The sequence below is a fragment of the Alligator mississippiensis genome, chromosome 5 (assembly GCF_030867095.1).
Source record: "Alligator mississippiensis isolate rAllMis1 chromosome 5, rAllMis1, whole genome shotgun sequence".
Classification (NCBI taxonomy): domain Eukaryota; kingdom Metazoa; phylum Chordata; order Crocodylia; family Alligatoridae; genus Alligator; species Alligator mississippiensis.
The window spans coordinates 181,327,137-181,352,553 of NC_081828.1; the positions used below are offsets into that span (position 1 = coordinate 181,327,137).

Genomic DNA, 25,417 nt, shown 5'->3' on the forward strand with positions numbered 1-25,417 from the left:
CCTCCTCATGTTCCTACACTCTACCAATTTTAGAAACCTTTCCATTCCTTTAATCTCATTTTTAATCTAATTTTTATTACTCTTGTATTGTGCTTTCTTCTGTGCTACCTCCAATGCATGAAACAAACATTGAAGGATGCAACCTCCTATCCTCTCTCTATTTAAGCCTTTACTAAAAATCTGTTTTTCCCTAGAAGTGTCAATGCATGCCAGAATAATGTATGCAACCCTCCTAGCTCCTTTACAAATATTATATATCTTTACTGTTCTTTGGATCTCCAAGTATGATTTATGTCTGATATCTGATTGGTTCATATAATCTAAACTGCATACAGCAAAAAACATGGTCAAAATTTTGGATGCACCCAATTTATTAGATGTTCACTTTGAGACATGGGTCCTCAGTACCTTATAAAAATAAAGCCCCCTTAAGAGGTCTCACATTGACCATCCAAAAATTGATGCACCCCAAAAATTATTAGCCAGTTTTGAAAATCTTGGTCTGTATCTGCAATTATGTCAGAACTTAAAATCCAGTGATATGTTACTATTAAACTGAGTTTTACAAGAGAGTACAATACTTTTATAAAGAGGATGGATTCTATTTGTGCAACATAAATAGTATAGCTTAGGAACTTTCCCTTTCTTCTTTCCCAACTCCAGAATACATGGTTGCATATTCTCTGAGGCTAGAACAGGTCTCTTACTGTAGCATGTTAAGACTGCAACTTTTTCGTTTGCATTATAGTGGGTTTAGGAGGCCTTTAGCCTGTGTTAGGTTTAGTTAGCATAATCCAGGCTAGGGGAAGTAATTTAAAAGGAAGTGAGTCACAGGTGAAAGAACTTTTTTGGAAAGGTTAGTATGGGTTTGGACATCTAGAGTTTGATAAAGGGTGCAGGTCAGCATGGTCCAGCCCGACCACCATGGGATATGAAGCATCTTTTTTACCATAATTGTTTTGGTTTTGATCAAGTAATGCTGTAAGCCTTTGCTGAGTGGTGTAAAAAGGAGGCCAGTACTCTAAGTTGTATTCTTTTTGTATCCTTTGCTGAGGTTCCCATCTCCAGTTGTTCTGAGGATCCAAGCCTCTTAAAACTTAGCCTCCAAATTTGGGGACTCTTGGTAGGCTGTCCACCAGTTAGATGTTTTTAGGATGTAATGGTGCTAAACTGTAAGACTGCTTATATTTGTTAAAGTGATAATGATTCCATTATGTAAGTATATTTAGATATGTCCATGTGATGCATTATCTGTATTTTACTAGCTTTTATTTGCTAGCAATATTCATATTTGCAGTTTTCTAATAAAGTTTGCTGTGTACTTATTGCACTGGAGAATTCTTTTTGCTTGGAATGGGGGATCTTAAAAATAACTTTTATGCCCTTAGATCGCTTGGGAAGGGGGAGAAGTCAACATTACACATTGTCCTTTGAAAACTATTACCTGATTCAGAAACAGGGGCCAAAAGAGACAGGAAACTTTCAGAAGTGGTGACTCTTTGCAACTAAAACTCTGGCAACTAGAAATCATAAGCGGAGGCGAAATAAATGCAAGTATGCCAATTACATTCATTTTGGAAATATATGTCTTATGATCTGGTGGCATGAGTCACAATCGGAGCACTTCCTTAGCAATAAAATCCCCTTGGCTTCATACATTTCATGCTAGAATAAAAGAAAATGTTGCAGACACAGTCAGTAGGTTTTGAAAACCCTACCAGTCATTTCCTTGACTAAACCACTATCTATTCATGCCAGTTGTGTACATTGGCTTGGTAACATGGCAACTAGCATGATCTGTATAAACTTCTGATGCAGGTTATAAAATAAATTGCTAATGTGGAACCAAGTCCTGACATCTTTACTCCAGCAAGGATTAGATTTAGGAGGGGGATTTAGATATTACAGCTTTAGATGCCTTGTCAGCTAGTGAAAACCATGACCCAAATTAAGTATGCTGGTAAGCAGGTACAATTCATGGGGAGAACTAAGCTCTTGAGAATCGGATTCATAAAAGCCAACACACTGAACCTGGAGCTACCTTAGCTAACTGGTAAGCAATACCAAGTAAGAGGTGTAACTTAAGCCGCAGCCCTTTTTCTCAGGAACATAGGTGTCTAATTCTGAGCCACTGACCCACGTCAGCTCAGAATTCACAGCCATGAACACTTTTCTTGAATTAGGTGCCTAAGCTGGGTTTTTTTTTCACAAAGCACAGGAGACAGTTCTTTAAAGCAAAGGAACCAGTTCTTCCAAAACCAAGCTGGAAGAAAAAGTACTCCTTTATGCAGTGGTTAGATCAGTCACCTAGGATGAGGGTATCCAGATTCAAATTCCTCCTTTGCATGAGACAGACAAGGTTCCTTGGGTGAATTTGATATCTTTTATTAGACCAACCCAAATGGTTGGAGAATAGTTATTAAGCAAGCTTTTGGGTTCAAAAACCCTTCGTCAGGCTAAGGAAGTTTCAGCAGTTGGTGTGTGCTCTTCCTGGATGGAATGAAAAGTAAAGACGCCAGGGGCTGGGCTGGGGAGTCAGTTGTCAGGCAGATTATAATGTATCAAAAATCCAATGTCTATGTTTAGTCCCTGATCTCTAGTATCCAGCAGGTTAATGAAATGGAGCTCATAGGCTCGTCTCTGGGAAGTGTTGTGTAAGTTTCCCTTGAGGATCAGAACTGAGAGATTGGAGAGAGAGTGGCCCTCCTGTGAGAAATGTGCCCCCACCGGTAATTGGGTATTTCTGTCTTTGATAGATTTCCGGTGTGCGTTCATTCTGGTGTGCAGTTGTTGTTTGGTCTCTCCTACATATCTTCCACCAGGGTATTTGGTGCATTAGATGAGGTATATCATATTTCTGGAAGTACAGCTGTAAGATCCTGGGATGCTGATGGCTCTGTTGTGGGGTGTAGTAATTGTGGGAGTGGTGGAGATGTGTTGGCAGGTTTTGCATTTCTTGTCATGGCACAGTCTGGATTCTTTTGGTGTGTTCTGGGCTTGAGGTAGTTTGCTTCTGGTGATGAGGTTGGCGAGGTTTGGTGCTTGTTTGAAGGCTAGGATGGGTGGCTCTGGGAAGATCTTTTTAAGAATAGGGTCTCCTTTGCATGAGAAGATTTGAACCCACATTTCCAATCTCACAGAAAATAATTACCAGGACATAGATTATTTTAGAATAGGATTCTCTCAGTTCCTCTTTTTATACTATTTTGTGCTGTTTCACTTTCCATGGCATAACTGAATAGGAAGAAGGAAGAGAAATCAGGAAGCAGAGACAGAGAAAAATGGATAATGACTCCACAGCCCAATGATTAGGGCCCTTACCTTGGGAGTGGGTAATGTGGCTTCTAGCCTCTTCTCCTGAAATAAACAACAATGCTTCACAGTATTTTTTGGGAACAAAAGTGACTACGGTATACTTGCACAACATAAGTTAAATTCATTAAATTATTTTTTCTGAATTTTGAACATTGATAAGTAAATATGCACTGCCTTTGAAGAATAAATGGTCCATATTTAAAAAATGGAAAATGTCTCAGTCTGTCTAGTAAAAATACACAATTAAGATATTAATCTAAAAGCCTGTTTAATATTTGGGTAAAGACACAATAGTCTTTAAACCATGGGTTCACAAAGGGATAACCTACTGCAGTGGTTCTCAACGTCTTTAGAGTTCAGGCACCCCTTATGAGACTCATTTTCCCTTTGGAAAATGCCAGCTCTTAGCTTTTACTTGTTTTTTGACTACAGAAAAATACTAGAACAACTTTTCTGTTGCAAAGAACTCAGAAAGACAGCAAGTCAGAATGTTTACAACAGTATAGATTCCTGTTTGAAATCTCTGGGTTTATTTTGTGAATCATGTTTCACACCTAACAATGCTAACATTATGCAGCACCCTGCACCACTCCTGAAAGCATCTGAAGGCACATCAGGGTGCTCTGACATCCTTGTTCAGGATCGCTAGGATAATGGTTAGAGGATTTCTGCAGAAATGGGGAAACTGGGTTGCATCTCCTTCTCATCCTGAAGGGGTTCAAAGCCACATCTTCCACTTCCTAAGGAGGTGTTCTAACATAAAGCTAGGCTGGGATGTGGGAGGGGGTACTCTCCACCCCTTCTGCTGAATCCTTGCCATGGTTCAGCAAGGAATACAAGATTTATGAGACCAGGGAGTGGAAGAGTACAAGTGAGAGGGAACATGATTCTAGACATCAGTAATGAGGTCATTCACCTGGGTTCCAGTCCCTGCTTCCAAGACTGTTACTACAGCTGTCAGAGTATTATGTTAACGTATTTTATCCATTGATGAGAACTGAAGGTAGCCTCCTGACAGTTATGGTTCTTAAAAATCCCATGGCACTTTTCCTAAAAGTATGCATGTTAGCCATTGTGCTGTGGTAAAACTCCAGATCTGGCCAGTGTGTCCTGACTACCTAAAATCCTTGTCCACTTCTAATGGGATATAATAGTTCCTCACTACCATTGTTTTGTTCTTGAAGTTTTCAGACTACTTTGAGAGTGCAAGCCTTGTGCTCTTCTGAGTGTAGGAACTTCAGAACGTAGATCCCCTTTTGTAATAGGGGAAAGATACCTTGTACCTTCTTTCACTTATGTATCTGTGTGAGAGCATGGCAACAAATGGCTTAGAGGGTCTTACTATTTCCATTCCAGCTGACAACTTTGTAGCATTTCTAAGGAAATCTAACAGTCGAAAAAGCAAAGTAGCAATTGGCCAAGTACTGCATGTGTCAGGAATGCAAGAACATATGACAAATTATGTTTAAAAAATGGGGTTTTCAGATTTATTTGAAAATAAATACTGACAACAGGATTCTCACTGTATGGAGGGATTTTGTGAAACAAATAAATACTGTTCTGCTAGAAATGGCAGAAGGCTGACTGGGTGTGGTACACTCTCTCTTCCCCTTTAAAAATTCAGCTAAACTATCAGTGTTTCCCAAATAAAGTATCATTAGTCTATAAACTGTTTGATATAGGAGCTGTCTTACTTTTGCCTTCTCACAGAAGGAGGGTGTGCCAGAACCTTAAGACAACTCCCAAAGGGTTCTGGTTGAAACTTGATGTGCTGAAATAAAGAGCTCTCAGAGAGCTGGACAGCACAACTGAATACAGGCTAGGATGCCAGTACAGTTAGCCTCAGGAATGCCATGTATGTGTGTGACCCCTGCCTCCTATTGAATGAGTGAATGAAGTGAGCTATAGTACAAGTCTTGTGTTGCAAGCACTTCTGTAGTTCAACCTTGTCAGCTTCGTTTGTTTGACTAAGCTGCAGTGAATAAAAGAAAGGCAGGTCTGAAGATGGGTGGCAAGAGGTCCACAAGAAAACCTTTCATTTAGATCCAAACTATATGCTTTTATTTCCAGGTAGTATCCAGAATCAAAGCACAGCGCAGTTTCCCTTATTTTACAAAAGCCTTTACAGAACATTCCAGGCTTGATTACTACTCCACAGGGAACAAGTAAGTCTGACTCCAGTGTCCTCTGAGGGGAGAATGCTTTGCAGCTCCATCATCAGCTGTCTATCTGCACTTCCAGTAGAAGTATTTGTTTTAATAGGGTTGCAAATGAGAGGAGATGTAAAAACACAATAAAACAAAACAGTGGCTCATTGTCTGTGATAGAGCACACTAGGCACTATGATAGTACATGTAATACATCATAACAGGATTACATTATGTCAATTATATTTTCACAGCAAATATGGAAACTCCTGCTCAGATCACTTAGCTGATCTGTCTTGCAAAGTTTCACTCCTTTGTGCTCAGGCCAGGCTGGGTTTTAACGATGGGGCAGGGGGGTGGGGGGAGGAGTCCCCAAGTCTTCCCTTGGGAGACAATTTTATAAGCAAATACAGTTTGCTGGTAGGGAGTTTTCCCTGCCACTCAATGTAAATTTTCATTCTTCCTAGTTCCTACTCCTTGTAGCACCTGAATAATTGTTCACAGTTGCAGAGAGCACAACTTTCTTAAGTCAAAATTCCCATCTGAGAGGATGAGTCTTGCCTAAGTATAAAGAATGCCTGCTCCTTGCTGTTTACACTCCACAGCTCACCAGAGCACTCATTTAGAAAGGCTCAAAGCCTGGGCTGGTGCCCACTGGAGTCAGTGGCCAGGCTCCTGTTGGGTCCCCAGTCACCGAGGGTTGAGCCAGGAAGCAAGAGCCAGATCTTGGTCTCCAGACGTGCTGCCACGGTGAAAACCATCTTCTATTTATGAGCATCAAGTGCTGACTCCTGTGCACCTCTGGCTAGAACAACACCAAGCCCAACTAAAACCTGCATTTGCACCTTGCCAGGCCCTAGCAAATCCACCCTGTTCCTTCACCCAGCTCAGGGGAAAACCGCGCTGAAGAGCAGTTTCTGCTTGAGGTCTCTGCGCTTCAGCCCTGGGAGAAACGGCGCCAGAGAAGCGACGCTTTTCACTGCTCAGCCTGGGGCCCACGGCCCTTTCGCGCAGCTGAGGCCATACCCTCCGGGGCGTTCAGCCTCTACCTTGCGGAATAAGCAACCGCAGGGGGAAAGGAAGGGCAAGGCTTCAAGCAGACAAGGTCCTTTGGGTAAATCCGATATCTTTTATTAGACCAACTCAAATAGTTGGAAAGATTCTTCTTCCCAAGATTTTTTCCAACTATTTGAGTCGGGCTAATAAAAGATACCGGATTTACCCAAAGGACTTGTCTGCCAGTGCCGTTAGACCAGCGCGGCTACGCCCAACCCTTCCAGCAGCTTTCATGTCTCCGGGGACGCGCGCGGGCAGCGCCGTGTGCCTCTGCCCCGGCGCCGGCGGGGCCGCGCCGAGCAGGGCGGGCTGCGAGCGGGGATGCGGCGCCCCCTGCCCGGCAAAGCGCCGCCGCCCGAGCAGCCGCGGGGCGCGGGCGGATGGGCTCCGCCGCGCCAGCCAAAAGGCGCGAAGTCCCGCCGGGCCGGGCCGGGCGGGGCCGGGGTCTCCCCCGACCGCCACGTCCCGAGCCAGGCCCCCCCTCCCGCGCCCCGCCCCGCCCCGCCCCGCCCGGCGCCGCCGATTGGCTGGCAGCGGGCAGGGCGTGGCAGGCTATAAAGCCCGCGCCGCGCCGAGCGCCCCGCTCTCTGCGCTCGAACCGCTAGGCTCGCCCGACGCCGCAGCCATGAGCTTCACCACGACCAAGGGCTCCTCGTACCGCAGGATGTTTGGTGGCGGCGGAGGCGGCGGCAGCGCCCGCTCCAGCTCCAGCGGCGGCACCCGCTATGTCACGTCGTCCAGCCGCTACTCGCTGGGCAGCGCCCGGCCCAGCGCCGGCGTGCGCCTCTCGTCCACGCCCGGCGGCTACGCCACCAGGAGCACGTCGGTGCGGCTGCGGAGCAGCCTGCCGCCCGCGCGCATGCTGCACGACACAGTGGACTTCTCGCTGGCCGACGCCATCAACACGGAGTTCAAGGCGAACCGCACCAACGAGAAGGTGGAGCTGCAGGAGCTCAACGACCGCTTCGCCAACTACATCGACAAGGTGCGCTTCCTGGAGCAGCAGAACAAGATCCTGGTGGCCGAGCTCGAGCAGCTCAAGGGCAAGGGCACGTCCCGCTTGGGCGATCTCTACGAGGAGGAAATGCGCGAGCTGCGCCGCCAGGTGGACGAGCTCACCAACGACAAGGCCCGCGTCGAGGTGGAGCGCGACAACCTGGCCGACGACATCATGAAGCTCCGCGAGAAGTAAGTGCCCGGGGGGCCGGGGCAGGGCGGGAGGGGAGCTGAGCTTGGACAACAGGAAAACTTTCTCCCCAGGAGGGTGGGGGAAAGCGCTGGAGCGGTTCTGGGGTCTCCATCCTTGCCCCTGGCTACGCAGCAGGGGGCTGCACTAGATCAGCGCTTCTCATCCTCTTGTACAAGGGCGCGGGTGGCCAGTCCCGACCCGCTGCCCCTCGCCCCTGACCTTCTGCCCTAGCCCCACAGTTCTGCCAGCCTGGAGGGAGAAGTTGTGGTTTCACACGTTTTCTCCTTTAAAAGAACCCATTTTTAAAGTTTACGCCTGACCCTTTCATATATTCTTGCTGGGTTGCAACCCACGGGTTATGAAACCCTGAGGTCCCTTTCAACTCTAATGTTCTGTGACTGTAGCCCGGCCTCCAGAGAGAGGTTTCCCTAGGGCTGTGGGGTGAGACCTGGGGCACCAGATCTTGGGTCTTCAGCCCCACCCTGAAGGGGGAGGCTTGGGCGGATGGGCAGGCTAGTCTGTTTCCTTCCTTTACCAAAGGAAAGTCGCTCCTCCACAGCTTGGGTTTCTGCAGAAGGCAGCTTTCAAGCAGCCCAACTTGGAGTCAGCCACTTGTTGCATCCCTTGAATGAGTTGTGATGCTCATGTCTGGTTTTGGGACAGTTGTGTCAACTGGAAGCATGAAAAGCCTAGTCAGGCTGACTTGGAAAGGCTCTGCCCCCCAGGGCAGTGTAGGCATGGGATGCTTCTTAGCAAATGCTCCATCTCTCCCTCTGAATGGGTGTGGCTCCACTCAGGTTTTACACCAGGGGCTGGTGGCTTCCTCCTTGCATGGCTTTACCCCTTGTTTATGTTCCTGCTTTCAGGTTGCAAGATGAGATGGAGCAGCGAGAAGAAGCTGAAACCACCCTACAGTCTTTCAGACAGGTTTGTCTCTCTTGTTTGTTTGCTTTTTTCCCTTCTCTTTTCACTTAAATGCGGGGCCCAGCCAACCTAAATTGAAGTGTATAAAGCTTGCATAATACATAAGTTGGATGAAAAGCCACCTAGTGGTAAAAAAGCAGACTGGAAAAGCTGTAGACGTTCATATGGATTTTTTTGTTTAGTCTTAGAGCGTTTTTGGGGGAATTTTTGGTTAATTTTTTTTTTTTAATCCAGGATGCCAACATGCTTTTAGGGTTAAAACTCAGTTATACAATAATAAACTTGCAAGGTTATTTAAAAAAAAAAAGTATGTAGGGGTTATTTTGGAATATTTTGCAAATGATACAGCTTAATTAAATTGAGTGGGGGGGGTTGTTTTGGTTGTTTTTTTTATTAAATAAATTGGATTAGTAGAAGTCATCTGCATGACTAGGTATGGCATGCCTGATGTATCATAGGTGAAATGTTAGTGTATAAATGAGATCCCAGGACTTTGTAGAGGCTTTTGTTAACGCACAGAGGAATTCTGTCAGTAATCATGTAGATTCTGCTTGTTTTCTTTGGGCCGATGCTGTTGTCTCAGGGGGAGGGGAGAAACTATTGTATTGTTTTGTTTTTTTGCTTTATCCAAGTCTAGCCTATCTTACAAAAGTGCCCTGATGTGGAATCACTTTCTGATCCAATAAGGGTGAAAGGGAACCATCTGCTTGCTTGGCTGAAGGGTATTAATGGTTTCTATGGGATTCACCATGGAATGCAGATGCAGGCATTATGGCAAGTGTAGTGGCAGCAGATTGAAATAATAGAAGTCTTTGTATTCAGGGGGACTTTCAACAGGCTGCATTCTTATCGGATGTGTAATGATGCAAGCATATTTTAGAGGCATCAACTATTTTCTGTTTCCCAGTCTCAAAGTATATAATACAGGACTCCTTCAGAAGACTTGACTGACCTCATTTCAAACTTCCAAAGCTTTTGTTCCAAATTAAAATTTCCTATCTGCTTCACAATCTTGGGGGGTTTTTTTTTTGTGTTTTTTTTTTTTTAAGGGAAGGGTTATAATATCAAGAGCAGACTAACTGGTTACGGTGTTGAAACTGGATTTTCTATTTAATGTAGAGGTTCTCAAAGATGGTGTGGGGGAGCTGGGGGTCTGAGACAGGAGGTAGTCAGCTAAGCTTCAGAGTGAAATAATGAGGGTTACCTGGATACCTTTTAATTACTTTAGCAAGAAACTAACCTTTAATTGACCTACAATATTGAACTTTTCAAATAGTGCAGGTATTTCCAAGTAGCAAGCTTGCAAATAGTGGCTTGCAAGCTCAGCCTTTCTGGTGGTTATTTTAAATTTAGTTAATTTAAGATGAAAGTGCTTACCTTCTTTACATGACTTCCTAAAGAAGGTGAGGAGGAAAGGCAAAGTTCATAGTAGTTGAATACAATCCTGTAATAGGGACTGGGATCTGGCTGGAGGCAAAGCTGTTAGGAACCACTAGTGGGTGCTATCTGCATGGCGACAGTTTGTCGATCAAGCTGAACTGTGCCAGTTGATATTTAGGGCTGAAACTTATTTTGGAGCATAGATGTCTTATGGAGGCTGTGGCAACTGGGAGTAACGGACTGGGAGTAACTAGCCTGAAACTGGCCAGAGAATTGTCATAAACTTCAGGGGAAGCACTTTGTGTCTGAATTGGATGCTTCATAACCTAGAACCTAATGTAAATGAATGTAAAGACCTACGTGGACGCATATGTGCTTGGTTTGTATTGCTGAACTAGAGTTCTTGCCAAATTTAATTAACTAAACCTGGCTTACATCAGTTAAATTTAAATCAGAGAAGTACTTTTTTATTTCTACCAATCTGTTGAAGACTCACTTAGCTAACTCAATAATAGCTCAAGTTTCTCCTAATACACTTGGAGTTCTAGACATGCAGCATGCTGGTGAATCTCATAACCTCTATTATACTGTAGTTGGTAATATTCTGTCAGATCTCATCTTTGCCATAAGTGCAGGTACAGTGTTACCAGTAAGACTAAAGTGGCATACATGTATATCCTTACTACATGAAGTGTCAAACTTCACAAAGTGTTACCACTCTTTTTAAAAGTAGTCAGATGCCAGTAGTCTAACTGAGATTAATCGGGATTTGAATCGCATTTAATGTGTTACAGTGGCTCTGGTTTGATTTATGTAATGTATTTTACAAACCATATCTTATTTATTTTCTGGTTATGATAGAAGAAGCATTGGATTCATGCCTTTATTTGAGGAACCAAAAGCCTGAACAGTTTAACATAGTCCTGTCACTACATGTTGACTGGTCTCACATTGATGCTAAGGCTGAAAAAGATAGCTTGTTTCATGAAGGAAAATTTTAAAGAGGAATAGCCTATTGCTTCCTAGCAGAAAATGCATGCTTCAATTGATTGCATGGTTTTAGCAGTTTTGACACTTAATTTTCTGCACTTATGGCCCAAAGCTCTTTCTGGGAACACAGTGCTGCCCCATCTCCCAAGAGCTGTTCTGGAGACACAGGGCATTTATACATGTGCTTGGGGAGTTGTGGGGTGCACTTGAATTAGAGCAGCTCTGAGAGTTGCTCAAATTAAAGCACCTGGAGTGTGACGTATATCCTTGTCCTCGCACTGAAAAATGGCAGCTTGGAGCACTTTAAAGCTCATGGAATTAGCTTTAGTTCGTGTCCCTGCTGCCACTTTTCAGTGCAGGGATACTGATGCACTTGATACTGGAGCACAGTAATTACCACACTCCAGCAGACTGGATTAATCATGTCTGCCCAGGTGTGTTGTAATTACAGCACATTGGAGCAGCCTCTCTGCATGTGTATAGGTGCTGAAAAAACTTCATAATGCATGTTAACTTCTTAATAGGTAATTGTGCTTCAAAATGGGGAGCAAGTGTGTCTAATTGAATTTAAACTTAATCAAAATCAATTTAAGGAATGACAAGACACATACCACAAACTTTCAAAATGACGATGGGAAGATTGGATAAATTGAACTCCGTGCCCTAGATTCTGGGGTCAAAAGTGTGGCAATATCAGTTACTGCAGTATTGCCCCAGAGTGTCATTGGGGAGTAAGTGTCATTGAAACCCATTGCAAGCCTCTGGGCAGCTTTCTTCCCTGGTTCTGAAGAATGATCTGATAAACACAGACATATCCAGCCATTTAGGCTACTAGAGTTTTGCCTTGTTATTTTGTATTATTCATGCATAGATTTTTTTTTTATATGTATACTTATGCTATAAGTCATCTGCATATCTGGGTTTAGCATGCTGCTTAAAAAGAGCTGATTCCATATCTCTAGCATTGTAGTTTCATAGTTGGTAGGGTCGGAAGGGACCTGAGCAGATCATCAAGTCCAGCTCCCTGCCATGGCAGGAAAGAGTACTGGGGTCAAACGACCCTGGTGAGGTGTTCATCCAGCATACCCTTAAAGACCCCCAGGGTATGAGCCAGCACCACTTCTCTTGGAAGTTGGTTCCAGATCCTAGCTGCCCTGACAGTGAAATAGCGCCTCTTGATATCTAGCCTGAATCTACCCTCTACCAGTTTGTGACCGTTATTTCTTGTCACTCCTGGTAGTACTCAGGGAAACAAGGACTCCCCCCAATGCCTGCTGGTCCCCCCTGACTAGTTTATAAACATCCACTAGGTTCCCCCTCAGCCTTCTCTTGTGGAGGCTGAACAGGTTCAGGTCCCTTAACCTCTCCTCGTAGGGCCTGCCCTGCTGCCCCCTGACCATGTGAGTGGCTCTCCTCTGGACCCTCTCGATGCTGTCCACATCCCTCCTGAAGTGCAGCACCCAGAACTGGACACTACTCCATCACAGGTGTGCAGTGGAAGAGTAGTTAAAATGTTTGTGCTTTAGAACAGTGGTTGGCAACATGTTTAGGCTGTGGACCAGAGTGACTCATTTCAGGGTCAAAGATGAGTGGGTGTTAGGATCCAGCCGCTGCTTTCTCTGTAGTGGCATGGGGAGAACATGGGTGTTATCACTGGTCTCTGCCCCCCTCCCCCCTCCCCCCAATGGCACCACAGAAAAGTGGTTGTGCCCAAAGCCCCTTACCCCCTTAATGCCAAATGGTGCTGAAGACCTATATTGGTGGGTGGGAGAAAATGGCTGTGCAGGCTATAGGTTGCTACTGCTGCTCTACAGGCCTTGCTTTGTTCTGGAATTGTCAGACTTCTCCCAGTTGACCCTGCTGGAACTGGGTCTCTTCATTTGAGCAGAGCTGAGGGGGTTTAGATTGTGTTGTGATGTTTGCTATTGGCAATAGAAACTGAAATGCCTTAAACATGTCAGGCCAGTGGGCTGCCAGGTTCAAGTGGATTTTTTACCTGCACCTGTCTTTCAATCAGATGCAATCATATAAATGTGTCTTCTGTTGGTGGAGATGCAAGTAGCTAGAGCCAGAACAGCTTCAGGTAAAACATAATGTCAGCTCCTCTGCTGTAAGCTGCTATCACATCTGAACCACGTGTGGCATTTTGCGGAAGTCTGTAAAATGTTTGCACTTAAATGCTCGTTAAGTATGTTCCACTGAAAATGGTTAAATGACACAAATGTTAACCATAATTTAACTTTGTAGGACAGCTGATAGCTAACATTAAAGTTTGCCTAAGTGTCTCTGTTGAAGGGCACTGTTTTATAAGATCTCTCATTCTGTGAATAGCTGGGCATTGCACAGGTTAAATTATGGTTGTACAGTTTCCTTCCAGAAGGAGATAATTACCTTGTGAAGCAGAATACAGCCTCATATGAAATGCTAGCAGTTCTTTTCTGAGAGTACAAAGAAGCATTAAACAAGTGCTAATGGGTAAAAGTGACCAACAAATTCTGTTAGTACTATAACTTTGGCCCAAGAGACGATAATACAGTCTTCTAGCACTTGGCAAGGGAGTCGGCTTTATGACATGTTCAGGATAAAAGCATATTTTTAAGTTTCAGACATTTTCCCTTTCTTATTCTTTCCTCTTTTACCCCTTCTTCCCCCCCACTTAATGATTTTTAAAATTAACCTGTGAAACATTGCTTAATGTTTTAATTTATTTGCAGTATGTGTAATTGTGCATGTGCAAACAGGAAGCGTGTTATGTGCATCTAAACTGAGACAGGTTTACTAGGCAACAATTCATCTTGAAGAATGTTATGTGGCAGTTTGCACTAGTTCATCAGCTCAATGCACTTGACATTTTATATCATGGCTTAAAATGTACATTTTTGCTGTTGATTAGAATTATCTTACTGCAGCAAAAGGTAGAGTATTTGCCAAAGAATGCAGGGACTTGGCAATGATTAACTTAATTAACTTGCATCAAAATGACAAAAGACTACACTTTGAAGGAGGCAAGGGAGAAATGTAAAAGCCGTTTAGGCTCACGTCTCTTTGTTCCCATTCTCCACATCCTGTGCAAGGTAGACAAACCAGTGTGTCCTCCTTACTCTCCTCCTCCTATGCTATCTCCTGTACCTAGAATTTCCTTTCTAATTGGGTCCGTCATACTGATCTTTTCAGAAGGCCTTTGAAGTACAGAAGTTGTAGTCACTTTGTCCTGCCACTGCTGACAGAGATGCTACTTTTTCAGGGTGTCTTTTTGTTAAAGATCACCAGGTTTAGAATTTCTTGAAAACGGGGCGTTTTTATGACCATAATATATGCTGCTCCCCCATCCTCTTCCCCCCCTGTTTCCAGGTATTGATTTCAGCATTGGAGTTTGCAGTTCTTCAAAGACTCCCTTTACGCTGTCTTTCTCTAAGGTGCCTGACAGATGTTTATTTAAAGATACAATGGGATCTGATCTGTGATTCCTAACAATCACACCTTCTACCATGCCACGTGCATGGCATAAAGCACAGTTGTGGGATTGGGGATCAGTTCCTAACTGCACCCTGTTCCTAGTGCAGGGAGAGCCTGGGATTGCATCCAGGGCTTCTCTGCACTGGCAAGTAGCGTGCTGAGTTTCCAGCTCAGAGGGTCAGTCAACTGACTGGCACTCCCAGGCTTAAGAGCTCATTGTGGAGAAGGGCTCTGGGTGCTCCTGAGGCTGGGTGTGCTGATAAGCATGGTCACACCTTTAAGACACAAAGAGCACTATTTTGTGTAATGACTTTTTGTGGCTTATTCCCTGTTTTATCGTGCCATTAATTGCATAAATGTGTGGCTGGGTAACTACAGAAAACATGATTAATTGGTTAATTGCATCTGAAATGTAACATCTCCCAGGGACTTGAGACCAGTGTGGTTCCTTTCTGTTTGCACACTGCTTGGCTTCATGACATTACCCAAATTCTATGCCCACACCCAGAACAGTCCCAGTGCTGCTAGTGTATTTTACATGCCAGCTATACTGCAGACTTCTACTAGGGAGACAGAGGGAGGCACTTAAGGGAATGAATGGACCTCTGTTTAGTCAGCCTTGTATGTGTACAGAGACATGCAATAATACTGTATTTATTTGAGGTGTCTGAATCATGTCAAAGCAAGGGCTGGTAGTAACTGGCCAGGTCAGTGTTTATATTTTGTATGAATGGTGGAGACTTAAGTTTATCTGCTGGGTAGTCATAAACATTCACAACATGGGAAATAAACCACCAGAACTAAAATTGAGGAGAAGATTTGTGGGAGACTATGAGTAAACTCCTGGAATTGGAGGCAGAGTCCTGCATTTGTGGTGACTTACCAGTTTCTTGCACCCATACCACAGCCCTTCAGTACCTCACAGGAGCCTGTAAGGCAGTACATGACCTATTAGATCATACCTATAAACTGTGACCTCAAAAGTTAGACTTCTGCCTCTTTTCCTTTCTTTTATATATGGAACACATGAAGTCTGTAACTCTGATTTCTTGGGAGTAAGAGGCAGCTCAATGCCTCTAAATGTTGTGGGGCCACATTTTCAAATTAAAACTGGCCTTGAAATTGCAGGTTGCCTACTGCTTGTCTTCTGAATCTGTTTTAATGGCACAAATGTCTGTTAGATGCACTTTTCCTATTGATCTTGCTAAACAGACTTTTCTTGGCTTCAGGATGTTGACAATGCATCTCTGGCACGTCTTGACCTGGAGCGCAAAGTTGAGTCCTTGCAGGAGGAGATTGTATTCTTGAAGAAGCTTCATGATGAGGTAAGTGGAATAGCTCTTGTGCCCTGAGTAGTAATCTGTATCACTGTCTGTTGAATAGTGCTTGACTATCTACTTCTTTTTAAGGAAATTCGGGAGCTGCAGGCCCAGATTCAGGATCACCACATTCAGATTGATATGGATGTTTCTAAACCAGATCTTACTGCTGCCCTGCGTGATGTTCGTCAGCAGTATGAAAGTGTTGCTGCTAAGAATCTTCATGAAGCTGAAGAGTGGTACAAGTCCAAAGTAAGTCTGTCTAAACAGCTGTTACATTTAGATTCTAGAATATGGTAATCCCACAAATAGGGATCAGAATCATACCAATATAGTGAAGCCTTAGATAAGTAAAACCAGTTTTCCCAAATGGTGTAGTTCTGCTTTCTAGGGATGTAGCCTGTTATGAATCTAAAATAGGCACTAGCCCCCCAAGACAGTTTAGGCTCCTTAATTTTCTTCTTGAAGTGTTCTTCCTGTTCATGGAGTATCTGAAAATATTTTAGGATGCTTTAGAGAGTGTTGGTTATAGCCATGTTGGTCTAAGGACATAGGCAGACAGGGTTCTTTGGGTAAATGTGAACTTTTATTAGACCAGCTAAATAGTTGGAAAATTGTTCTTTTGTTTTAGATGCATGCACATAATGTCAATCTCTACTCCATTTGAGCAGTTCAACTGTTAAGGCTGTTAATGCTGTTTTAATCATTAAATGAGAAGATAATATCTTCGCTCTTTTATTTCACACTTTTTAAGTCTTGGTGCTGGCTCTTGATTGATCATTTTTAAAACCCTCTTAAGCCTGTGTCTACATGGTATGACAGATCCTTAAAGTGTTTTGGTGACTGAAATTGTAAATCTGTTTGCAATAGTTTGCAGATCTCTCTGAAGCTGCTAACAGGAACAATGATGCCCTCCGTCAGGCCAAGCAAGAAGCTAATGAATATCGCAGACAAATCCAGTCCCTCACCTGTGAAGTTGATGCACTTAAAGGAACTGTAAGTGAAAGGCAACAGTTAAGGAGAAAAAGCTACAAATGTCATTGCTGAAAGGATGTATAATGAAATGCTAAAATGACTGTGAATGGTCTGAGCTGATGAGCAAAGAGCAAACCCCGGGGAATTATGCACAGAAAAATTCAGGCATGACTTTGAATTTTTCTGCGCAGAAGAATCCTGGGATTCTGAATGTTTTCCCACAAATTTCTGTATATAACACTATATGAACCTTTTAGAAATCTATGCAGGTACTTTGTATTTATACATCTGTATGATATATTTTATAACACAGTCTGTGCAGGGGGTTGTGAAGGGATGTAGGGGTTTGTGTGTTTGGTTGGTTGTGGGCCCCCTGCCACACATTCCAACCCCCCCACAATGGTACACAGCCCTTGCCACTGGCAGCTCAGCAGCAGCAGGCAGCTGGGTTGAGGGGGCAGGTAAGGGGTTAGAATTCATGGCCACAGCAGACTGAGCCCCCTGCACATGCTGGCGCAGAGCCAGCTTGGTCCGCTGGCATGTGCCTACAGACCAGACTGGGCTGGTTTTGTGCCAACACATGGGGCTTCTGGCGCTTCAGATGTGAGCTGTTCACCATTGGGCCAGATGGGGTCTGTGTGTCCACGGGGCTTCCAGCGCTCCAGCAGGAAGCTGCGCATGGAAGCATGAAATTGAACACCATCAGGCCAGACAGGCTTCTTGCTTCCACCTGCAGCTTCCCACTAGAGTGCTAATAGCCCCAGGTGGAGGCACAGAGCCAGCTGGTCTGACTTGATGGTGTGCAGCCGATGTCTACCTGCCCACCAACAAACCCCACACGCACCCCACCCCCTCTTGCAGGCAGGAGCTTTTTCTTTACTTACCGAGCTGACCAGTCACATGGATCTGTGCCTCTACATGGGGCTCACAGTTGGAGTGTTGGGAGCCCTGCATGGATGCAGGCACAGAGCCTGCTGGGATTAAATTATGCAAAAATTATGCAATTTTCCATGACTATGCCTTTTATGCACACAATTGTGCAGGTGCATAATTGCACAAAACTCCAGGGTCTACACAGCATCTACACTGTATGAGATCATAAAATAGATGCTGAAGGATCTTTTTATAAACTTGTTGCTTTCCTGAAGCATACTACTTATGACTTGCAAATTGATGCTCAGAGGGAGTGGGAGGAGTGTATGGATATTAGCAAGCTGAGTAAATTAACATAAAGACTTCTTACCTACTTTTAATCCACAATTTACGTTCCACACTTCAGTTACGGAAAGAATTGTGATGTGGTTGACTGGTAGAAAAATTGATGCTGCAATTCCAGAGGTTCCTCTAGTCTTATGGTTCTCTAACAGGGTTGGAAGAAAAATAACTTTTGTGTACACCTATAAAATATAGCAAGACTTAAGACAGCTCTGAGTACTCTTCCTATAGTTGCCAGATTCTAGTTATAAAGTTTGCTTAAAACTGAAGTCGTCTTAACTGTGTATTACATACATCTACTATAAAAAAACAAATTGCTTTGAAAATAAGTCATTAACCTAACTTCTGTACTGTAGGCAAGATGTAAGAGTTCAAGGGCAGTCTCGAAACAAACTTCTTGGAGAATTGAGGACTATTAAAGTTGACTACCTTCTGGTCTGTCTTTTAACAGTATGTTATGCCTACTATCTTCACCACAAGGGAAGGATAAGAATGATCAATATCAAAAGTAGTCTTCTACTAGATTACTACCATCAGTCACCAGTGTGTGTTTGTGTGTGTGTAAATGTTAATTAGCGTGATTAAAGAATTGTAGTGGAGGGAATGCTGAAAGTTGAACTACAGCCAACCATGTTAAAACATTTTCAGAACGAGTCCCTGGAACGCCAAATGCGTGAGATAGAGGAGAACTTTAATGCTGAAGCTGCTAACTACCAAGACACTATTGCCCGTCTGCAAGATGAAATTCAAAACATGAAGGAAGAAATGGCTCGCCACCTACGCGAGTATCAGGATCTGCTGAATGTCAAGATGGCTCTTGATATTGAGATTGCTACCTACAGAAAACTGCTGGAGGGAGAGGAGAGCAGGTACAAAATGAAACTGGAGACAAGGAGTTAACTCCTGTCTGCTGTAACAAATGGCACATTCCATTAGTTAGTTATTAAACTAAGACTTCTTTTCCTCGTTCCAGGATTAACATGCCTATTCCAACTTTTGCTTCCTTGAACCTGAGAGGTAAGCAGTTTCGGATGGTTTCTACATTACTTTATAAATCTATTTTTATATTTTAATCCTATCAATATGCTAAAGATGTTTCTTTACTCTAGTGTAATTTTAATCAAAGTCTTGTTCCTTGAATCTATTTGGATATTTGGGCCCTAAACACCAGCTTATTAATCTTTCCTTATTAGTTTAAAAAAAAAATGTAGTACCTTCTGTCTTATTATGGAGTACTTACATTTTGATAATGCTACCTTTTTATAAGAGTAAAACCTTGCAACCAAGATTGAACTGGCAAGCTGAGTATCAGAGCTCACTAAAGGCATCTTTCAAGGGAGTCTGGTCCTCAGAGGGCAGAGACTCCTTTGTCAAAAAGGGATCCCACTTTCAAGTTGACCACCTGAGAACTGAGACCTAGTCGATTCAAAACACTTTTTTGCATACACTTAGGCAAAAATGAGCAATGGACAGCTGTCAAATTCAGATGAATTGCTTCATAATACTCCAAACTGCAGCGCTTACAAAATTTTAGTATATATTAAAGATTTCTAAGTAAGTTCAGAAGTCTCTTCTTTTTGTGGGGAGGGAGAGAGAAAGAGACCAGATTTAAACAAGTTTACTTGTAAAATCTGACCTTCTTAGTGCCTATTGCTGGTGTCTAGCTGTTGCCCTGAAGGATGTTTCTTATAAATTCATTCGTTACTAATAAACTACAGGAGCAAATGAGTCATTTTTAATATTCTGTACAATTAACTAATTTTAATACTTTAACTTGCAGAAACTAACATTGAGTCTCAACCTATGGTTGATACTCACTCAAAGAGGACACTCCTAATTAAGACTGTTGAAACCAGAGATGGACAGGTTGGTGGTCATTTCATTTGTTTTAGTGGGGGAGGAAATAATCTTGGGCATTTTTACACATGCAAGCCCCGCAGTGCTGGGTGCCTTGAAAAGTACCTGGCACTGTGAAGCTTGCAGTTGTATAAGTGGCAAAACGCACATGAGCGCACAGAAAATAGTGGTGGTGCGCCTTTGAACTAAAATACCTAGAAGGGGCTTTAGTTCAAAAGTGCACTGTCACCATTTTCTGCACACCACTTATACAACCGCGTGCAATGCAGCAAGTCTGCTCTAAAGCAGCGGATCTCCATTGTGTTGCAGGGCAACTAGTATTTGTATAAATGCCCCTTGATCACAAATCTAACATGATGTAGACCTAACTAATCTGTGTAGTCTCTTTGCCTACCAAACAAGACAGGCTTCAAAATAATGCATCTATTTGTATTTGCCCATGAGCCCAGGGTGTAGTAGCCTGCATTTTCTGGATATTTTATACAATTTAAGACCTGTTTACTGTAACCTCCAGGAGACCACTCTTCAGCAGTGTTGCAGAGAATTCTGTAACCTTTTATGTAAAACTACATGCAGAAGGCTATTTCTACGTCTAAAATATCTGAAAATACAGCTGTCCAGGGCTGCTAGCTGGTTCTGAAGTGGTATTGCTAAAAGCCATTTTCTGAACTTGTAGAAATATTATATAATGTGGCAGGCAAGCAATGCTTGTAAACTGCATTCTTGCTGCTTAATCTAATCAAAGCAGAGATCTCCAAATGAATAGGTAGTGATTTGCATTTATGCCAGAGTAAAAGAAGTTGTGAAAAGTAATAAATCGGGCTTGAAAACCAGCTTTCTAATAGATGTCAAGTAATGAAGTTCAGACTTAAGTTGTCATCTTTTTTTCTTTTTTTGATAGGTTATTAATGAAACCTCCCAGCATCATGATGATCTGGAGTGAAAACTATGAAGGAATCTGCATGCTAATTAGTGCAGGAAAAATTCTTACCAGCAAGATTTAAAAAAGTCCAAGTCTTAAAGGAAGAAACAGCTTTCAAGTGCCTTTCGCAGTTGTTTTTTTTTTTGTTTTTTTTTTGTTTTTTTTATAAGAGCGCAAGATTGTAATGCTAGAGAATAGGTTTTAGATCTTGCAAACTGGCTCTCCCTGAAGGTTTAGCGTTTACAATGGAGTCTAGTTTACAAATAGCAATATCTTGTGCTGCAATACTGTTTTTTAAGTATCCAAATTTAATAAAACTGCTTTTTTCCAGCACAGTATGAGCAACCTGTCGCTGCATCAATAAATAATTGGAAAATAGCTTTTTAATGTGTTTTATTTTGACCATTTAGCCCCAGAGGACAGATTAGTAGGTCACATCCCTGTGCTTGCTCTGTGGACTCTGCCCCACACCTGCCCTAACATGCAGGGCTATGCTGTTCATCCCAAAGGGCTCCCCCCACTCTCCTGCTGCCAAATTTCTAGACATGTGAGGGGCTCTGCAGGCCAAATGACATGGCTCTACAGATCAGATCTTGCTTGCAGGCTAGGGGTTGAGCACCTTGGCTTTGGACAATAGAATAGGAATTCAATTTTGAATTGAAATATGCAGATTGAGGTGTGGTAAGTGAAGCTGCATGGAATACACTTAGATTAGTATACATGCATTCATTCTTACATGGAGTATACCAAAAATAGCTTGTAACAATGTTATGTCTAATTCTCTGAACACTTAAAGAGCAGTGGACCAAATTAAATGGACAACAACAACACATAGATGACAAAGTATACTTTTATGACTATTACCAACAGCTATTAGTGGCTTCTTTGGCAGGAGGATGGCTCAGGTACTTTGAGCACCTGTAGCTTTTTGTTGTGCATTTATACAGAATATATGCATACTTTCTTAGTTTTTTTTAAAAGAGGGGCAGTACTTTAAAGTGAGTGCAAGCTGTTTAATTTTTTAAATAGTGGCATGCCCATTATAAATACATGAGTACACAGGAAGGCATCCTTCATCTCAGAAACAAACATTTACCTAGTTGAAATGTAGCAATAACTGTCTAATACATCTGTCTTGGAATTGTGGACCACTGTTTAGGGAAGTTGGGGCAGGAAGCAAGGTGCCTCCAGGATGATGACATTACTGCTTTCAGCACCTGAAGTCTGCCTACGTCCTAGTTACGCAGTCAAGTTTAATTCTATAAAGGGTCTTGGCATTAACTAGTAGGTACCTTCTACCTAGAATGAAAGTCTGCCTGAATTTGGTACTTACATTTTGTAATGGGTTGGAGTTGAATACATAATTTACCAAGTAGAGTGGGGTAGAAATGGAGAGAGCAGCACTTCATTTGTTTAAAGTGATCTGGTGAGGGGCACAACCCCATGCTGCCACTCCTACTGCTGTTGTGCACGCAGGAGGCTGTGTCGCCAGGCCAACGTGGAACTCGGAGCAGCAAGCAGCTTCCCCACATGGCCCTGATGTGGCCTGCAGTGCTGGATCACACTTGCTGGGCTGTGGAGGCCCTGGGGGAGGGTAGCAGGGTAGGGAGCCTGAGCCTGTAGCAGGCAGCCTGCCCCTGCTGCCACCCCATGCACAGAGCTGGCAGGCATGGGTCCCCTGTGCCCCCCTGGGAGTGTGCACAGTAATAGGGAGCTGGCTTCTCATTCCTGACCCCCAGATGAGCTACCTGTGGCTCAATCCTTCTCCCTGTGGGGTCCCTACGGTTGTGAATTGTGACCCCAGACCCCCAAGTCCCATGTACCGCCCAGCTGGCAAGCAGCCCCTTCTTCATCCCTGCCCAACTCCCTCCCTATGGGGGCCTCAATTCCCCCTCTCACTTACCTGTGAGAGCTGCTCTCCAGGCTGCCTGGCAGCCATGTGCACATACATGCACTGGGTGCCCCCTGCCTCACCACCACCCTCCTCCTGCTCCCCCAGCTCCCTGTAGGTTGGAACTTTGCCAGCCCACAGAGCTTTTGCAAAAAGAAAAATCTGTGGGTTTCCCTATGAAAATGAGAAATCTGCATTTTTTTCCTCTGGTAAAGAGGGAAATGTGTGTTTTACTCCATTTTCTGTGGGAAATAACCCAGATCCTGGATCATTAGGCTACTCCCTTTTCCTCTTTAATCTTACAAGCTATGGGTACTAGTCCCTCATCACCCTTTCCTCCCTCCTCCCCTGCCACCTTCCTGTTTCTGAGGCACTGTGCTGCTTCCCTTCCCCATCAGACTGCACTGCACACTAACCATTAACTGGTAATGCATTACCAGGATAAATGTACTTACTGTTTCAATGTTTAACCTCTCGCATCCCTAGTTCAAGCCTATATCTTCCATGTCTGAGGAGAGTGTCTAAATGCCCACTGTTACCTAGATAACAGGTAACCATGGGTAGGCTATGGATAAAGGAGGTAGAAACAGATCTGCAACCCAACCTTCTATTTGCTTGCACTTGAAATATAAAAACAAACATTTATCCCAAAATCTATCTGGCTACACGTGACAGCACAACATAGATTCTCACCTATACTAGCTGGGGTGATTTGAAAGATGGGAGGACGGTGGTACACAGATTGGCAGCATGTCTTCTTGAATTTACTGAGTTCTCCAAATTTCCCTCCTGCCTATACCCATAGGCGATGCATGGTGGGGCTCAGGGGGGCATGTGCTCCCTCAAGATTGGCCACCGCTGAAGCCGCTGCTGGCTTCTGTGGGCACTTAAAGCATCCCACCCCTCCTGCTGATATCAATGCTGGTGGCTGCAGGCTGCTTACCACCACGGTGCCCCCCCAGTCTCGGGAGGCACCAGTTGTTCATGGCTGTACCCGATATTTAGAGATGGCTGGTACTAATACGTGATGTCTGATTTGGTTTTATTTAAATTTTTTTTGTTTTTTTGGACTGAGCTGGATTTCATGTGGACTTGGAAGGTGTCAATTAGTTGGGATTTATACCCTTGGGAAAGAAAAGGGAGGGTTTCTTATCATCTTTCCTCCCCCATTGTGGAATGCTGTTCAACACCAGCCTGTCTCTTCTTTACTTCAGTTTATGGTCTTCTTTGACAAGGCTGTTTTGTTTTTACAAATTATCTAAGCAGCTTAGCAAAAATATATATATCATAGAAAAATAACATCTAATATTTTTGGTTACATCATTTATATTTTAAGATAAAACTATTGAATAGTGTGTGTTGGATTATTTAATGTATGGTCTTCTCTTAATGTCTTCTGTCAGGCCCTGTGCTTTAAGTGTCGTTAATTACTAGATTAGTTAGACATATGGATGGCTTCCTTTACTTTGCTGACCAAGCTAGTTGTCACATCTGCAAAGGTTCATGCTATGCTCACTCAGAAACAGGCTTTGGGGCCTTCTGCTTAGCTACATTTCTGCAGCTTGGCCTGGGTCCCTTGAAGATGGCCAAGACTGGCAACACCATTCTGTATGTTTGTGCTCTTTTCCCTCATTGTTCAGCTTCTTTCACAGCCACGATGAATGAAGATTGCACGGTTTTAAATAAAGCATTTTTTCTCACCTAATGGTAGAACATACCCTGTACCTGGGACACGCTCAGGACTATCTTACATAATGACTGTTTAATGCAAAAGAAGCAGAATGAATGTTTGTCCTCTGCCCTGAGTGCTCTCAAGCTCTATGAAGCTTGCATGCTTTGCTGCACAAACTCCTTTGGAGATATGGAGAGCCCCTCACTCTGCCAAGCAGAGAGCTTGAGGGGTAAGGTACTCTCACTTTGGCAAGTACCCCAACCACTAAGCAAATATCAAAAGTGGGTGGCAGCTCCTCCTTCAGGGTCTCTGAAAATAACAACAGCTACGTTTTGAGTTGAACTCAATGTGGAGTGTGCTACACAGGTTCATAATGTGTTTATCTGATTGGACAGCTCAGCTTTGTTGGGGAGCTTAGCAGCGAGAGGAGCTCAGGTGCACAGCCCTGCTTCTGGGCATGAGCAGTAACAAAATTCTAGATCCTGAAGGGAATTCACTGTCCATGCTTTTGGCACATATGTCCTTTCAGGCACTTAAGGGGTCAGGTAAGAATTAAGTAGGTCACACTCTTGGATTTGGGCCTCTAAATTCTGCCTAGTTCTCCCCTTTAACACTGACATCCTTTTGTGGACCTAAGCGCTCATTGACAACATGGTTGTTTTAATAGGACTAAATGAAACTTTGCACTTTTTTTTAGCAGTTGTTGGACTTTCAGGGGGAAGTCCAACAAATCTTTCAGGGGGAAAGTCCAACACATTTTTCAGGGGGAAGGCCCACATTGAGTTCAACTTACATCTCAGCCCTTACATGGGTGGGGTGCTAGACCAGTTCACTGAGGAGAGCTGCATTTTCTGAGACGGACAGGAGAGAAGAGGAAAGCTGCCATTGCTGCTTTGCTGCAGATGGGAAAATGAAGGAGATGGTACCTTGAAAAACAGGCCTCGTGGAAAATGATTTGACCTGCAGCAGTGCACTGAAAATGGTGAGAACTGCATCAGTGCTTTCGGGAGCAGTCAGCTCCTAACAATCTATTGCAATCTGTTAGATTTCCACCTCCAACTATCCCTTTGATTGTGTTCTCATCTGTTATTTCTTTGGCAACAAGATGA

General features: G+C 43.6%; 1 protein-coding gene across 1 annotated transcript; it reads left to right on the plus strand.

Annotated features, from left to right (window-relative positions):
• The first annotated feature begins 7,097 nt into the window (after nucleotides 1-7,097).
• On the plus strand, nucleotides 7,098-21,123 carry VIM (vimentin). Its single transcript, XM_006265857.4, has 9 exons — nucleotides 7,098-7,706; nucleotides 8,574-8,634; nucleotides 15,687-15,782; nucleotides 15,867-16,028; nucleotides 16,647-16,772; nucleotides 18,615-18,835; nucleotides 18,940-18,983; nucleotides 19,747-19,832; nucleotides 20,725-21,123. Exons 1-9 carry the CDS (start codon nucleotides 7,144-7,146, stop codon nucleotides 20,764-20,766), a joined length of 1,401 nt encoding a protein of 466 aa, XP_006265919.1. The 5' UTR covers nucleotides 7,098-7,143; the 3' UTR covers nucleotides 20,767-21,123.
• Nucleotides 21,124-25,417: the final 4,294 nt, after the last annotated feature.